Source organism: Monosiga brevicollis, genomic scaffold (assembly GCF_000002865.3).
Source record: "Monosiga brevicollis MX1 MONBRscaffold_14 genomic scaffold, whole genome shotgun sequence".
NCBI lineage: Eukaryota > Choanoflagellata > Craspedida > Salpingoecidae > Monosiga > Monosiga brevicollis.
Window position 1 is genome coordinate 773,823 of NW_001865051.1, and position 17,002 is coordinate 790,824.

At 55.5% G+C, this 17,002-nt stretch overlaps 5 protein-coding genes across 5 annotated transcripts in view; 3 read left to right on the top strand and 2 right to left on the bottom strand.

Moving 5' to 3' along the window:
* Nucleotides 1–701: 701 nt before the first annotated feature.
* Nucleotides 702–2,897, top strand: MONBRDRAFT_26509 (uncharacterized protein; the record flags this gene model as incomplete). The annotated part of the gene is made up of 5 exons (XM_001746814.1): nt 702–755; nt 904–1,118; nt 1,242–1,349; nt 1,457–2,600; nt 2,799–2,897. The coding sequence occupies 5 exons, from the start codon at nt 702–704 to the stop codon at nt 2,895–2,897; spliced, it is 1,620 nt and encodes a 539-aa protein (XP_001746866.1).
* Nucleotides 2,898–3,668: 771 nt separating this feature from the next.
* Nucleotides 3,669–4,841, bottom strand: MONBRDRAFT_9256 (uncharacterized protein; the record flags this gene model as incomplete). Its single annotated transcript, XM_001746933.1, has 3 exons — nt 3,669–4,367; nt 4,488–4,584; nt 4,735–4,841. The coding sequence occupies 3 exons, from the start codon at nt 4,839–4,841 to the stop codon at nt 3,669–3,671; spliced, it is 903 nt and encodes a 300-aa protein (XP_001746985.1).
* Nucleotides 4,842–5,150: 309 nt separating this feature from the next.
* On the top strand, nt 5,151–6,881 carry MONBRDRAFT_26511 (uncharacterized protein; the record flags this gene model as incomplete). The annotated part of the gene is made up of 6 exons (XM_001746815.1): nt 5,151–5,257; nt 5,571–5,640; nt 5,760–5,850; nt 5,981–6,518; nt 6,625–6,691; nt 6,813–6,881. 6 exons carry the CDS (start codon nt 5,151–5,153, stop codon nt 6,879–6,881), a joined length of 942 nt encoding a protein of 313 aa, XP_001746867.1.
* Nucleotides 6,882–7,187: 306 nt separating this feature from the next.
* On the bottom strand, nt 7,188–9,477 carry MONBRDRAFT_37569 (uncharacterized protein). The gene is made up of 12 exons (XM_001746934.1): nt 9,383–9,477; nt 9,220–9,252; nt 9,043–9,122; nt 8,847–8,955; nt 8,589–8,651; nt 8,398–8,499; nt 8,176–8,299; nt 7,962–8,089; nt 7,744–7,849; nt 7,586–7,641; nt 7,426–7,482; nt 7,188–7,333 (listed from the first exon to the last, which is right to left on the bottom strand). The coding sequence occupies exons 1-12, from the start codon at nt 9,461–9,463 to the stop codon at nt 7,265–7,267; spliced, it is 1,008 nt and encodes a 335-aa protein (XP_001746986.1). The 5' UTR covers nt 9,464–9,477; the 3' UTR covers nt 7,188–7,264.
* Nucleotides 9,478–13,812: 4,335 nt separating this feature from the next.
* Nucleotides 13,813–17,002, top strand: part of MONBRDRAFT_26513 (uncharacterized protein) — a gene marked incomplete at both ends in the record, with an annotated part of 4,225 nt that continues 1,035 nt past the window's right edge. The window contains 2 exons of the mRNA XM_001746816.1: nt 13,813–13,892; nt 14,189–16,950. Coding sequence (XP_001746868.1) covers nt 13,813–13,892; nt 14,189–16,950 — 2,842 coding nt within the window. The remainder of the gene's footprint in view (nt 13,893–14,188; nt 16,951–17,002) is intronic.

Below are 17,002 nucleotides of genomic sequence, written 5' to 3' on the forward strand. Positions count from 1 at the left end.
CTGTTTTGAAAGGCCCGCCCCCCCCCCCCCCCCCCCCCCCAAGACTTACTCAATCGCAAACGGCTGGGCCCTCCAACAACTCCCAAGCACCACCATGCATTCAAGCCCAGTCGGGTCGGTCCAGGGACGGGAACGTGGCCCAGTGAACCCTGAAAGACACACAAAGAGGTACCTTTTGGCAAAATGAGAGAGAGAGGAGAGACGAGAGAAGAAGGATGTCAACCAAAATAAAATACAAAATAAAGAGAAATGAGATACAGAGAGACACGCATTGGTAGAGACACAGAGACTGAGACAGAGACACACAGAGACAGAGACACAGAGGACACAACATCCATCCAAGAGACAAAAGAAAAGAATAAGCTTATGCAGTAGAGAGAGTGTGTGTGTGTGAGAGAGAGAGAGATTTGCACAGAGAGAGAGAGAGCACGGAGGGCTTGCAAGCTCAAGGGGATGACATTTGGTCGCGGATTTGCTTAACGACGCATTTTTTTTCTTGTGTTCTGCTCTTCTGGCGGCTGACAGTCGAAGGGCCCTCGGTGCTGCCGGGGACACGAGTGGGGGTGGCAGACGAGAGAGTGTGTGGGTGCGAGGCACAAACAAAAAAAACAAGAAAGGATCAATACATAGGGCCAGGCTGATCGGCTGGTTGTACGCTTGTAGTTGAGGCGCCTAGGGTTTGTGCACTCGGGCCCAAGATCATGGCCGAGCCAGCGGTCGTCATGCCCCAGCCGCGGCTCATCGATTTTCCCGAGGTTTGCCCCCCCCCCTGCTCTTTTCTACCCCACAAATGTACCCTCAGGCCGCCTTGGGGCTTGTTCAAGTCTGCCCCGCGTATCCCACGCCTCGGTCTCTTGCTCACTTGCACTGATTGTGGCTCTCTCACCACCTCGTTCGCTTCAGCCGGCCGAGGATTACGTGCGCAACTTTCTCTTGCGCCATGGCTTGACCACCACTCTGGCGACCTTTCAACAAGAGTGGTATACCAAGGTCTTACAGGGCGAACTACCGGAGCGCACGGACGAACCAGCGCCTGACCTCTATCGGGAGCTGGATCACCTCCGTCAGCAGGTTCAAAACTTTCAACAGCAATCGGTTCATCAAACAAACAAACAGACGTACGTCTCGACTCGCGTACCTCTCGACCCCACGTCTCAATCAAAGTAGATCTACATCCGCACTCCTCGTACGCCAGTCTGATCCATACTCTGCCACTGCTCATGGCGGGACTCGGCTCGCAGATCTTCGCAGAACAAGGTGGAAAAACTGCAGAAAGAACGAGACTACCATCGTCTCAACCACCGCCGCATCTTGCAGGAGAAGACGAAATTTGTGAATGAAATTAAGAGGTGCACCTTGGCTTGGCTTGATTTTGGCTGCTTGGCGCGGGGAATTCGTCACTCACCCTGGAACACACGCAACCGTTTGCTGCTTGCCAAATCGCATGCGCGCCCAGCTTGAAAGACCTGTCTTCACGCCTAGAGGAGGAGTTGGTGGCTTTAAGGGCCAAGCACGATGCCCTCCTACGCGAAAAGGCCCTCATCCGTCTGGACCGAGACCGAACCAAAACGCAAATGAATAGCATCCAGGCCACGCTCCGACAGACACAACTTGAGACAAATGGGTCCTCAGCAACGATGATGCAACCTGCTCCTCCCAGCACGGAAACCGAGCGAGGCAAGGCCCTACGTCAACATCGAAACCCCGTCTTTGAATCAGCCCCGCGCTTGGAAGAGACCACACGCATGCGAGCTTTTAACGTCAATCCCGACGACCTGTTACCGCCGCCCGAGGCCAAGCCCATGACCGGCGCTCGAGCCCAGGCTCTCAGTGTTGTCAACACGGTTCATGCCCACACGTCCTCCATCACTGCCCTAGCCCTTCATCCCAATGGAGAGACGTTTGCCACTGTGAGCGATGACGGTCATCTCAAGCTCTGGGCACTGCCAACAGCACAACCCGTTTTTGATGTGTTGGCCCACACTGAATGGATTGCCGACGTTCGTTTTAGCCCCACTGGTACGGTCCTAGCCACAGCCAGTGGTGACGGCTCAGTGCGCCTCTGGGATTCTCACACGGGTGAGCGTATCCTGGCGCTCAATGAGCACGGCCACGCTGTCTGGTCTGTCGACTTTCACGCGTCGGGTGATTTCCTGGCCTCGGCTTCACTCGATCAAACCATCAAGGTCTGGGATCTCAACACGAATCGATGCCGCCACACCCTGCGTCAGCACACCGACTCTGTCAACTGTGTTCGCTTCCAGCCTTTCTCGCATCAACTTCTCTCGGGTTCGGCCGATGGCACTGTCGTCCTATGGGATGCGCGTAGCGGCTTGCCCGTTCAAACCCTCAAGGGCCATACCAACGCGGTCAATAACCTCTGCTTTGGCCGAGCTGGTGATGTCGCAGCAAGCGTCGATGCCGATGGCAATGTCATTTTGTGGGAGATGCGAACAGGTCGCAGCATGCTGACCGTGGCTTGTGGTCCCCACTCCGCCTACGTTGTCGCTCTTGATCCGTGCGGTACCTCCATTGCCGTGGGCTCTGCCGATGCCTCGATTCGCATTGTAGATATTCAATCGGCCTCCATCGCCGCTGAAGTACGTACTTGATATCGCCCTCTTCTGACTAAATGGCTGTGGCGCGTCCGTTTTCTCGTGCCCACGTGCTTTGTTCACGACTCACTCGGCTTTGTTGTTCATCTATGATCTAGCTCAAGGCACATGATGATGCCATTGAAGATGTAGTGTTTGATCATCTGGGTGCCTCCCTCTTGAGCTGTGGCTCCGACGGCACAGTGCGCGTATGGTCGTGAGAGCAAGCGAAGCGAGCATTTTCAAAAGAAGAGTCTAGATGCCCGATTTTTGCGCCGGGCCCCTCGACATTTTTTTGGATAAGCCAATCAGGTGCGGTCTGCATCTGTGAACGCAGTCCCGTCTTTCTCCAATGTGTGAGACGTGACAGTTTCCGCAAGTCTTGATGAACATGCAAGTCGAAAATAAGAAAAAAATAGCCGGGGCCTCATTGCAAATTTATTCCTATCTTTAACTGTCGTACTTATCATATTATCTCTCTTTTGGGCCCGAGGTATTTGCAATGATAAGCGAGAGACCACACAAGTCATGCTGAAAAATGAGATTTGGAGATGCTCGATAGTAGGAGTAAAATTTTCAAAGATCTTCTTGAGGCCGGTCGCGCAGCACGTGTGGCAAGCAGAGGAACAACAGCGCCGCACGCTCACAGCCACTAGGTCGATCAAAGACTGCCCTGGGGCGCCGCTACATTTGATGCCGTTGGCTTGGGATCTAAATCACCACGCATCCCAACTATCCTCTTCGCTGCCCTGCTTTTGCTGAGCACCGCGATTCGCTCGCCCCGCGCGGCCTGCAGCTCGGCTGGAGGTTCGGGAGCTGTTGCTCGATGTGGTGGTGCTGGCTCCTGCTTGGTCGTCGTCCTCGTTGCCCCACGCACCCCAGCCATCATCGTCGCCACCAGCCCGGCGCGCTCCACTACTTGTACTACTACGCCCGCCGCGGCTGCGCCCGCGAGTGTCAAAACCCAACCAATTTCACCATGAGGAGAGGTTCTTGCGAAAAGATTGTGGATGCGGCGGGGACGTGAATCCACGTTGAAGATGCAAGCAACTTCATTACAAAAGCCATCCTGTCTTACCTGCGCTTTTCGTCCTTCAACAGCGCACCGATGTTCTTGACGCCTTCGGTGGTATGGGCGACCGCGCTACGACCCATTTCAGTCACGTTGTCAGAAAGTTGGTGCCAAAAGGTCTCATCGCCGACCCGGGCAGCCGTCGGTTTGACGACTGTTTCGTTGACCGAATCGGCCAGCTGAGCGGCTGTGCGGGTGAAGGTTGACCAGCCCAAACTGATGGCAGAAAAGGCATCCTGTAGCAGGTCGTCACCGCCACCACCACTCTTGGTGGATGGGGCCTGAAAATTGGGGTTACCAAAACCGCCGTACTTTCCACCCTGACTGGGAGGAACATCATCGCGGCGTGAGGCGTTGCGAGCCTGTGCCTGTTCAAAATAGTTGTCTCGCTGACGCGTGATATCAGCTCGGCTCATGCCCGTGGCGGCTTCGAGGCTGTCGGCACTGCCGCCACCGGTGGCGCCACTCGTGCTCGAACCGGTCGAGGCGGCACGAGGCGGCAGCCAAGAGCGGGCCGGTGACTTTTGAGGATCCCAAACCTCACCCTTGGCCTCCGTTGCAATCTTGTCGCGGTACAAGGCAGCAGCACGGGTGTTGTACTTGTCCTGCATGTTCATGCCTGGCTGCACATCTGGCTGACTGTCGAACCATTCCTTGAGGCGCCGATTGCCACCAAGCCTCATCCGCTCCAGCTCATCGGTCTAAGCCGGCCGCATCACGGCAAGTGGTACGATTGAAAAATGAATGTCAGTCACTGAGAGCGAAAAGCTCGCACCAAGCCCTGACAATGTGCGGCATGCCAGGCCTGGCCTCAAACGCACCTTCCACTTGTCCATGGTGAGGGAGCGCACAAAGCTGAGATGCACGCCCAAAGAGCGGTGCACGCCGCTGCACTCTAGGCAGATGAAGATGCCATACCTACCCATCAAAAGGGTCGAGGTGACGGGTCATGAGCACAAAGCTTCGCAAATGTGATCCTTCCACCTGCTTTCGTCGTTGGCTGGGGTGGCCGTGATGGTGGGCGGTGTCCACCATGCTCCACGAGTCGCACAAGGTTGGGTCACCTACTTGACTGAGGCCCACGCTGGATTATGAGCCCCGCACTCAAAGCACCGGTCGTTGTCCTGCTTATTCCGCAACGAAGCCAGCGTGCGACGCGTGCCGGGAGAGGCCATGGCAACGGCGAACAAGCTTGGACAGCGTCACCCCACGCACAGGCCGACAGACCAAAAGGATATGCGAGGCCACCCACGTCGCCCTGCAGGCACCGCACCCGAAGCAAGCAAAGGGGCCAAGTCCGGGATGAATTCAATCACCAATCACCCCTCGCGCAACCAGCAAATGGCCACGGGAAACACGAAGAGAGAGAGGGGGGGGAGGGGAGGCGGGGGAGGGAGGGGAGAGGGAGCGAGCATACCGTTGGCGATGCGGTTGCTGCGCAAGGTGATGAGAATGCCTTGTAGAGTTGCTTCAGTGATGATGGGATGCATGTGGTTCTTGTCCCTTCCTCTCTCTTTTTCTCTGAATCTCTCTCTCTCTCTCTCTCTCTCTCTCTGAATCTCTCTCTCTCTCTCTCTGTGAATCTCTCTCTGTGAATCTCTCTGTGAATCTCTCTCTGTGAATCTCTCTCTCTCTCTCCCTCGCTCTCTCTCTCTCTCTGTGTCTTTCCTCTGACAAAAAGTGGTTATCGTCACTGGTTTCATCTCAACATTTCGCCGTGTCGTTCGCCGTCGATACAACTCGAGGTCGCTGAGCTCAAGCCCTCACCACCGACTCGACATCCTCCTTCTCCTCTCTCGCTTCAGCACCTTCCTGCCCGCCCTGCGCCCCTTTTTGTCTTTGTTGGATTGACTTGTTGTTGTTGTTGTTGCTGCTGCTGCAAAGTGCGTTGCATACATCAGCAGAATGGGAGCCGATGGCGGAACCATCCCGCGACGCGACGAACTTGTGACCGTCAAGAAGAAAGCTGTGCAGGTTGGTCGTGCCTTCCCGGTTCCACCTATTTGTTGGGCATCGCGGCTTGAGATGAAGGCAATGAAAACCGATTGACCGAGCGGTGTGGCCCTCATGCACATACCGCGTGCATGGCATAGCGTGATCCACAAATCGAACTCGACGCAAAATGGAAGTTTTGCGCGCTTAGTGCTACTCCCTTGAAGCAGCCCGTCTTCGCATGTGAACTTGGTATGCCACCCCCTTTCACCCTCTCCAACCTTGCCTGCCAAGATATTCGGCCTCGTTGCTTGTCTCACAGCTGCCTTCCTTGTCTCACTGCGTGAACCTGCCTTCACGGCTCACTTCAACCCTCCTTCAGGCCAGCTCTTCAACAAAGAGCCACTCTTGGAAGCGCTGCTCGGGTCGAAGGAACAAGGCGCGCCCAAGGCTCCGGTGATTAAGCATATCAAGTCATGGAAAGACGTCCATGAGCTCAAGCTTACGCCCATCTCGCCAGACAAACCCACCGACTTTGTCTGCCCAGTCAGCGGAGTGGCCATGAACGGTCATTTTCGCTTCGTGTACCCCCTGGCCTGCGGTTGCGTTGTCTCGGAAAAAGCGCTCCGCGAAGCTCCCTCCTCAAACTGCCTGCTTTGTGGCAAGCCTATGACCAAGACGGACCTCATCGTGCTGAATCCACCCGATGAAGAGCTCAAATCCCAACGCGAGGCCATCAAGGCACGTAAGGCAGCCAAGAAAGCAAGCAAGGCCGCGACCCCTGGCGATCAGTCTGCCGGCACTAAGAAGGTCAAGCGTTCTGCTACGGCCTCATCTGCACCTGTCACCGCTGCTGCCAAGAAGCCAACCATCATGAAGGTCCTCCACGGTGCTGACGAGGAATTGGCCTGGGCTCTCAGGTACGGCAAATCAGCGTGGCTGACAACACAGGCTACCAGCCGCTCACCCCAATTCTTATCATTGCTGCATTGCTGTTTCTTTTCCTTGATCCCGTGCTTGCGGCAGTGACAAGCCCATTGCTGCAAAGGGCGATGCAAGCTCGACTCTGAAGAAGCTCTTTCACTCCAGCAAGGTGGGCTTTCGACTCTACTTGTGCGAGTTTGGCGTGGCATGTGTTGGTTGCTTCTGCTATCCTTCCTCACCAAAGTTTTCTTTGCCGCTGGTGTGGGGTGTGATCGCCATACACTCAACAGGATGCTGTTGAGGACAAACACACCTATACTTCCCGGGCCGGCATGACAAAAGCCTACAAATGGGGCTAGACTTGATCGGATAAAATGGTGTCTCGTCTAGACATTTGTCGTGGCGTTCTGTGCCCCCTCGCCATCTTCTTTCACTTCGCGACTGCCTCACGATTGGGATCTGACTCATCTCTCACAAACACACTGCCTGCTGGAAACTCGAAGATTCAGCGCCGTGCGCTGCCGTACAAGATTGAAAGGTCACCACCAGTTTCTGCTAGCCCCAGCGATTTGCACACCTTTTTCCCCACGTGCATACGCAATTTAATGGAACCCCAACACGGCCAACTGCATCACATGGGAATACACTCACACCCAAGTCATAGTAAAGGCATGGATTGAAGATTACCAGGGACAATCAGACACAGACTCGAAGCACAAAGATAATTGAGTGCCTGGCACGCTCAGCCATGATTATATCGATTGCCTTCACCGCGCTTGTGATTGTCCCAGTAGTCACTCTCCGCACGCCCCTACCGAGCAGAAAAACGCACATGGCGAGCTCATGCATGGGTGAGCAGCTGGATGGACATGCCAACTTTGCCGAAAGTCGATCCCCTCGCACCTGCATCGCATCCACATAATCAGCCTCCTCGCTGTTCTCGGGGAGCTCCTGTTTGTTCTAATAGTTTGCCCAGCCCGATGTGGTGAGCAAACAGCACACTGCTATCATTCGTGCCTGGCCATTGAGAAAGATTGGAATTGTGCGTCTCAGAATCACTTACTGCAGCTGCAAGCTTCTCCTGTGCCTGTCGCTCAAGAGCCTCACGCACTTCGCGATCTAGGGGCACCGTACATTCGAGCCATTTTAAAACTCGTGTGAGTCACGACCGAGTGACAACCAAATGCTTGCTTGATCATGCAAGAAAAGCGAGCCACCGACCAGCAACTTCCTCCAAAGACATGGTCGGAGCTCCAATCGGGCCATAACCACGAGTCAAAAGTTTGAAGTTGGCTCGATCAACGCTTTTACCCGTTACTGCCATATGCTGCACAACCAGACAACGATGGAAAGTCAGCTTAATGGGTGAACGCGTGTTGTTGAAACCATCGCGTTGTTGCGCAAACAAAAGAAAAAAAATGAGCATTCCTCGTGCTCACCTGAACCATTTCCTTGGTTAAGACCAGTGGCTTCTCCGGGGGCCGATCGGCATTGGTGGGAGGTCGCATCATGATCTCCTCGTTGTTACGCCGCCGTTCTTCAATATCCTCCAGCATCTTCAGCTCGACTATTGACACCAGGCAATGTCAACTGTCAATCTTACAGAAAGCTCATAACTTCCCCCGCCCCTTCCCGCTCCACCAAAAGACTTACAGCCAAGCATATCGATGGCTTCACAGGCCTTCAACAACTGCATATGCAAGAGAGCAATGATGTGCTGGCGAGCCAGATCTTCATCGTCTTGTGCTTCGGCGCGGTCAATTGCCGCGCGCAACTCCTAGAAAATAGAGAGACGCAAGTGGATGAGCTGAGCAACACGCTGGAGTTGTGATTGAGCATCAGCAGGTCTGGGCCTCAAGCTGGGGCTTCACCTACCTGCACTGTGCCTTCCGTCTGGCGAAGAGCCTTCAAGTGCTCGATTTTGACCTCGCGAGAACGACGGATACCAGGTGTACTCTCAACATAAGCTTCTAGCATCTGATAAATGGGGGTCGGTCCAATCACCAAGCAAGGAGCGTGAGCTGACGTGTTACAAAGACAACGGGTTTGGGGCTTGGTATACAGACCTCTGCCGATGCGAAAGGAAACTGAAGCTGGTTCAAATCAGCCAGAAACTTTTGATAGTATTGCTAAACACAAGGGCACAAGCGACCAATGGGATCAGCTGGGACGATGGTAGGTATTCTCCATGAGCAAGGATAGCACCCGCGCGCACACGTTTGTTGGACTGTCTGTCTGCCTTGGCTGAGTCAAAGGGAGAAGACAGGGGCAACGGGAGCGTTGATGGACAAGATAACGAAAGAGAGAAGCCTACAGTAGCTAACCAAGGTTTGCTTGAGAATAAAGATCCGCTTCGCATCCCGTTCAGGGTCTTCTCGTGAAGGCACGCGGCGAGCAGTGACATCAGCCAGCCAAAAGGGAACCGAGAGGCACCTAGCATGCAAATGATTGCGGCAAGCAGCCGGAACAAATGAGGTACCAATCTCGCAACTGCTCGGCAACCGTTTGCCGTCGCAATACCTCAATGTATCATTGCTGCACTCATCGTAGGCCTCGTTGGAGGAAAACAGGTTAGCGTGAGAGACTAGGTCTGCCAAGCTCTGCCAAGGAGGGTGTTGGTGCGATGAGCTGCAAGCAGACAGAGCGGGGAACGAAAGAAAAAAAGGGCAGCCTGCTGCTCTCGCGTGTATTAGTCACCTGAAGTTGCCGCACAGCACGTTCGACGGCCTCCTGCGGAAACAAGCAGCGCACCCCCCACCAAAAAAAAAAAGCAAAGCAAAGCAAAGAGCCGGGAAATGAGCAGCAGGGACATGAGCAGCAGCGAGTTTATTTCAACGACATCAACTACGCAAGTGCGTACATGGCTGCGCTCACAACTGGCCACCGTAGCCTCGGCCTCGCTCAAGAGCTGCGCGATGGAATCCCCACCCGCCTCAGCCATGCTTTTCCTTATCCAGTCGATCCAAAAAAAAAAAAAAAATCCGTGGGCAACGTCTGTCTGCATTTGTCAGACTTTTTGGGCAAATCAGATGCTGATTTTTGGGAATTTGTTTCAAAAAACGCGGTGGGATGCTTTTTTTCCAAATCCATGCCTGGCTGGAGCTGTCTAAGAAAGACAACCGGCAGCGCCCGATGCACATTGAATGCATCGTCCAGAGTCAAAAGGTGGGATAACTCGTTTGCACCCACACATGTGAGTGCGAAAAGCTGGAAAGCGGGCGCATCAAAACCATGATATCGTGTCAGGATCCAGAAAGTCTGGAGGCCAGTTTTGGGTTGTAAGGAAGCGCGTAGGTTTGAGGAAGCGGTTCGAGAGATGTTGAGAGACGTCCGTCGGGACGGACCGAAAGCTTTGATGGTGTCTCAAGGTCAATTGAACCAGCTGTGGTCGGCAAACATTCACAGTGACCAGACCAGGTGCACCGTTAGACTCGCTGCAGAGCCGCTCGATCCCAAGGATGGGGAAAGTGCAACCCTTGCCCAACCGCAGGTGTCACAACAAAGGGAAACAACAGTAGTCACAAGCTTAGCGCCCCAAGGCATGTGCCAGGAAACGCGAGGTCTAAGTGTAGGTGTGTATGTGTGAGGTCACAGCAGCTATGGGGGTTTCAGTGGAAAGACCCATTGTGACCGAAACTGAGTGTGCGGAGAGCGTAGTAGAGGAGACCCGTTGCAGCATCAAGTTCGGTCCGCCGGAATCGAATACCAAGGCGCCCACGCCTAGGTGGCTTGCTGCTGGGGTCGGCATGGCCGGCGTACTTGGCCTGCCAGTCAGGATCTGTTCGGTAACCCTCCACCAGTTGGGGGTAGATGGAAAGTTGGAGCACGGTTGTGCTGCCTGGCGCTGAGGTGGTCTCGCTGGCCTGGGTCGCGGCCGCTGCCACAAAGGCAACGCCGCCATCACGGATCGCCGTGCCATCCTCGTCCTCACCTAGGACTGGCTCGGCGGCAGTAAACGTTGTAACATCCTCGTCCTTCATGTGCATTCGTGAGAGGGCGTCAGCGGCCACATTGTGTTGGCCTGGTAGGTAAATCACACGCATATTAACGTGCTGAAGCGTATCCATGCACCAACGATCAAAGCGCCTACGCTGGGGTACTGGGCCCTGAAGCTTGGTGGTCTCGAGATACTGGAGAGAGCGATGGTCAGTGTACACGTCGACAGTCTGATTGCCAATCAGGTGGGCATAGCGCTTAAGCGCGCACAATGGCTAGCAACTCTTTGTCACGGACAGGGTAGTTCAACTCGGCGTCGTGGAGCTTCTGCGAGAAGCAGTCCACTATGCGGCCTTGTTGAGAAAGAACGGCGCCGATGCACTCGTCAGAGGCGTCCGTCTGCAGGGAAAAGGGATACTGGCCCGAAGTGTCTGGAATCATGAGCACGGGGCCATCGAGAAGTGCCTTTTTGAGGTCCTCAAAGGCTGACTTCATCTGAGGGGTCCAAGCCAGCTTGACACGCTTGAGACTGTTCTTCGCACGATCAGTCAGCGGCTTGGCGAGCTTGGAAAACGAAGCAATGAAACGGCGGTAGTAGTTGGCGAAGCCCAGGAAACGTTGTAGTTGAGTGGTGGTAGCAGGGAGTGGCCAGTCCCGGAGGGCTGCCAGCTTCGAGGTCTGCATAGCAATGTTGTTGTGGCTCACGGTGTGGCCCACAAAGTCGACCTGGTCCTGGAAGAAGGAGCACTTGGCGATGTTGATCTTGAACTGCGCATCGCGAAGTCAGTCGAGAACACGTCGAACGTGGCGTTCATGGTCAGCCCGCGTTGGGCTGTAGATCAAGATGTCGTCGAGGTAGACAATGACAAAGTCGTCAAGAAGGTCGCCGAGGAGCTGATTCATGGTCCGCTGGAACGTCGCAGGAGCATTGCACAGGCCAAACGGCAAAACGCGAAACTCGTAGGGGCCATAGCGCGTCGTGAAAGCAGTCATTGGGCACGCTGTCGGCGGCCATGGGTATCTGGTGGTAGCCGGAACGGAGGTCCAGCGAAGTAAAACAGGTTGCGTCGCGGAGACGGCTTAAGCAGTCCTCAATCCGTGGCAGTGGATATGCGTCTTTGACGGTAACCTTGTTGAGGGCACGGTAGTCGACACAAAATCGCCAGGAGCCGTTGGACTTTTTTACGAGGAGCACAGGGGATGACCAAGGGCTGGTCGAAGGCTGGATGACCTTGTCTCGAACCATATCGGTCAGGAGCTGCTTCAGTGCGGCCAATTCGGCTTCGCCTCGGCAGTAGTCTCGCTACTTGACGGGTTGCGCATTGTCCGTCAAGATAATTTTGTGTTCAGCAGATTCTACGCCTCGCATAGCCGGCGCCGGCGCCGGAGTCGGTCCGTCGTCGAAGAGGTCAGAGTACTCGTTTCGAATGTCGTCGATCAGAGCATCGCGGTCGTTGGGGGTGGACGAAGATTGCTCCAGGGTGGCCGAGAAACAGCACACAGAGTTGTCGGGGGTCAGAGGATAGTGTGTGTGTGTGAAATCAGCAATATGTTGGGACCAACAGACGCTACAGCAGGATGGTACGGCAAGATGTTACACAACAAGGTTCGACAAAATCAAGTGCCAGAGGACACACAACGTGGTAATGTATACCGTCTCAGATTGTGTCTCTAAAAGTTGCTCTCTTTGACGCCGCCGATTTTTTTCTTGGCCGTGATTTCGCTTCCACCTGTCTTCAGTGTGATGATAGAAGCCGATAAAAGTGTCTTGTTCTCTTGTTGTGTTGTTTTGCATGCCGTAGTGATTCGATGTCGGGGTTGCACAGCTTTGCTTCCAGCTCTGAGATTTGACCACTGAATTTATTATACGCAGATCAGTGCGATAGTCCATTCTCTGTCCCCACTGAACTGCAAATGTGTTTCCACCTGCTACAAATGGAAGCGGTCTCCCTAGATCGGTACCATTTGCCTTTTTGACCCCGATCATTCGACTTCCCTCCTTCTGTCTTGTTCTGTCTTGTTCGCTCGCCTTCCTTTAATCCATGTTCTTGTTATAGTGTGAGCGTGCGACGGGTTTATTTGTGATCGTGCTGTGATGGTTTGTCGTTGTGATATTTGACTGCCGTTTTAGGTGTTGTGTTTGAAATGACTGTATCTCTGGTCATACTTGGTCGTTTTTCATCATTTTTTTGGCCTTGTGAGTGAATCTTTGCACTTGTACCTCTTGGCATAATGCAAGCCCATAAAATGTTCTCGTTCTCTTTTGTTGTTTTGCGTGCCGAAGAGATATTGATGTCGGAGTTGCACAGCTTTCCTTTGTCTCAGATTGGGCCTCATGCTGACTCGACAAGCTCTGCGCCGCTCGGCCCTGATCACACACGGACTGACTCCCACGACTGACGCTTCTTTGCCTGCTCTCTCCGGGGCTGCTCACCATGAACCGAATCACACAGGACGACACTCGGCATTGCCTGAGCCCCATCGAACCTGCCTCGCCATCCTCTGCGACGTCCGGGCCTGGTCATCCAGGGTCTGATCTGCACGGGCCTGCCTCGACATCATCCGCGGCGTCCGGGCCTGGTCATCCAGCACCTGATCTTCCCTTCCCTCCCTCGACATGATCTGTACGGTCATGAGCCTGGTCATCCAGGGTCTGATCTGCACGGACCTGCCTCGACACAATCTCGGCGGTCTTGAGTCATCCAGGGTCTGATCTGCTCGGACCTGCCTCGTCATCCTTTGCGGCGGTCTTGAAACAGCCAGGGTCTGATCTTCACGGACCTGCCTCGTCATCCTCTGCACAGTCATGAGCCTGGTCATCCAGGGTCTGATCTGCTCAGACCTGCCTCGACACGATCTGCACAGTCATGAGCCTGGTCATCCAGGGTCTGATCTGCTCAGACCTGCCTCGTCACGATCTGCACGGGCAGGAGCCTGGTCATCCAGGGTCTGATCTGCACGGACTTGCTTCGCCATCCTCGGCGTCGTCCGGGCCCAGTCATCCAGGGTCTGATCTGCATGGATTCGGCTCGTCACGATCTGCACGGTCAGGAGCCTGGTCATCCAGCACTTGATCTTCCCTTCCTTGCCTCGACACGATCTGCACCGTCATGAGCCTGGTAATCCAGGGTCTGATCTTCACGGACCTGCCTCGACACGATCTGCACGGTCATGAGCCTGGTAATCCAGGGTCTGATCTTCACGGACCTGCCTCGACACGATCTGCACGGTCATGAGCCTGGTCATCCAGGGTCTGATCTACTCGGACCTGCCTCGACACGATCTGCACGGTCATGAGCCTGGTCATCCAGGGTCTGATCTGCTCGGACCTGCCTCGTCATCCTCTGCACAGTCATGAGCCTGGTCATCAAGGGTCTGATCTGCATGGACTCGGCTCGTCACGATCTGCACAGTCATGAGCCTGGTAATCCAGGGTCTGATCTTCACGGACCTGCCTCGACACGATCTGCACGGTCATGAGCCTGGTAATCCAGGGTCTGATCTGCTCGGACCTGCCTCGTCATCCTCTGCACAGTCATGAGCCTGGTCATCCAGGGTCTGATCTGCATGGACTCGGCTCGTCACGATCTGCACGGGCAGGAGCCTGGTCATCCAGCACTTGATCTTCCCTTCCTTGCCTCGTGCCCGCGGCCGAGCCAGTGACCAGGACGTCAAACGGCGGCGGGGAGCAACATCCCATCATCGGAACACTTCCAATGCTTCTCCCCAGCCCTCGCTCCTTTGCTCAAGTTGCTGCGGCAATGCCTGCCGCCGCCACTGCCACATCTTCGGCCCCTATGACCGAGGATTTGTCAGCATCGGTGCCCTCTGAGCCAAATGGCAGCGGGGAGCAACAACCCTCGCCCGAGTCCACAGGGCAGACACATCATTCGATTCCTAACACACCATCGGATTTTTTGACCATGTCTTCGGATGAAAGCGACTCCCCTCCTCGCTCCACCGCACTCCGCGCGCCCACCCCTATCGCCCCTCCCGCGCATGATGGTGCCGGTGACACAAACGGCAGTGTCACGCCTGAGCCATTGGTGCAATCACCTACACCCGCTCAAATGGTGCTGCCATATCCATCGGGTACACAACAAACCCATTCCGATCCCTCTCCGCCCTCTGCTTCACCCCCTGCCTCTGCCATTTTGCCCGCTGCCGTTTCACATCCTGTCGAACACAGTGAGCATGCAAACTCAGCCCCACTTGGCGAAGTCAGTGAGAGTGAAACACACAATACAGCGAGCGAACACAGTGAGAGTGAGCAAGATGTTCTTCTCAGCGATCCCGCTCCGTCCATCGCTGCCAACGTGCTGGATGCCCAGCGCAAGGTCCTGCTGAAGACATCTGGCCACAGGCAACTCCTCGCCTGCCCATTTGGGCTTTGCAAATGCAAGGGGCCCCGCCTTGACCGCAAAGGCTGGGTCAATCATGTACTACGCGAGCACCCCTACGACGAGCAAGCCACTGATCTGGTCAAGCAGGTGATGGAGGCCAAATTGGTCGCCCAGTGCAACAAGTGTCACCTCTTCTTCGAAGCTGCTGGTATCAGTCAACACCGCTCCCGATGTGGTGCCAATCTGAAGCGAGCGACCGAGGCGTTGTTTCATGCGGCTGGACACGACCTGCTTGAGATTATGCGTGGCGCTTGGCCCCAACAGTGTGTAGGGTCTCGCATCAGCGCCCGGCATCCACTGATGCAGCGCAGCCGCTACCCATCCAACGCCACCGAGACCAAGCTGATGGCTGCCACCCTGAGCCAGCTGTATTGGTCTGCCGTCCACTCGGACTATACCGCTGAAGAGCGAGAGATGTGCTGGGCTTTGATTTTGGCCTTGCCTAGCATGTTGTTGTCTGCTCCCTCGACCGCACTGTCTACGATTGACCTGCGCAATATGTTTCACGATCGTCTCCGTTGGCTTGTGACGGGGCAACTAGGTCGGGTCGTGGACGCCATGCGCAAGGCAGTCGCACGCAAGCAGAGCCGTCAAGGACAGCTGAACGCCGGCGCGGGGGCCCACCCGAACGACGCAGTCGACCAGAGCCTCAGGTCGCTCGTCCGCGACCCGGACCTGGCGGACGAAGCCTGGGCAAACCACGTCACGAACCGTCTGAACCGAGGTCAGATTGCCAAAGCATTTGATGCCGACAAGGCTCGTGCCGTGATTGGTAATTCTGAGGTTCAGGCCGTGCGCGACCTCTTGGTACCGCCCGGGCTGACCCCGTACATTGCTTCGACACCCGCCTCCACGTCTACACTGGCACCAGCCACGGCTGCGAGCTCCCCAAACGTGTCCTTCACCAAGGGTGAGCTCCCCAAGGCGTTGGCGGCCACCAAGGGCGTCACCGATCCCTATGGTTGGTCTGGTGAGCTTCTTGCCTCCATCTACCGCATCAAGGAGCACTTCAGTCAAGTCTTGGGCCCACGCCAGGGTTCTACCAGCGACCCGACTGCTCCTTCTGATGGAGACGCGCCTCAGGGCCCCACCACCGCCACTGGAGGTCCTCAGGTTGCCTTGAACAAGATCTTTCACCACATTGCCAACAACACCGTGCCCGAGTCGATTCGACATGCCCTTTGCTCCATCAACTACACTATCCTGGAGAAGGCCAATGGCAAGTTTCGACCCGTGGGCACGGATTCCATCTTCAACAAGGTTGTCAACCGCGCTCTGCTCGAGCAACAGCAGCCCCATATTGCCCACTTGCTACAGGCCAGTCCAGAGCTGGCCGTCAGAGTCAAGGACGGCATTTCAGCAGCGGTTGGCATGGCCTTTGGTGAGCTTCAAGCCTGTGAGTCTACCCCGGGCTGGACCATGCTCTCCCTCGATTTCAAGAGTGCCTTCAACTACACCGACCGAGCACGGCTACACGAGATTGTGGCCGACAAGGTTCCTGGCCTTTTGCGCGCCTTTGAACGACACTATGCTCGACCCACTACCCACTGCATTGTCGACAAGTTCTTCAAGGTGATTGACATTGATGTTGGCCAAGGCATTGTGCAGGGCAACGAGCTATCGCCCTTCTTCTTTGCCCTGTACTCCTGTGAGGTCCTGGGTCTCCTCGACGCCACCACTGACTACCGCTGCAAGGTCATCAAGTACCTCGACGACATTGTACTGATGGGTCCCGCGGAGGACGTGGCGGCCGACGTCGAGATTGTTAAGGCTCGTGCAGAGTCTGCTGGCCTTCATCTGCAGCCCAGTAAGAGCCGCTTCTACATGCCTCGTCACCATCCCGCTTCCATCGCTGCTATCGAGTCTGCCTTGCCAGATGCCGTGCGCGAGACGGCCAACACGGGCATGACGGTCTTGGGAACGCCGATTGGCCGTCGCGAGTGGATGAAGAAGCAGCTGAACGACAAGGCAAAGCACATTGCTGGCAAGCTCAATGACATGCTGACGACCGGTGTCTCGCTTCAGGCCCTCCTCACGGCCATGCAGTACGTGCCTAGCCTCATCAACCACCTCTACACGCTGCCCCCAAGTCTCACGTCGGGCTTGTCCGAGCTCTTGAACCGGCTGCAAGGACACCTTTC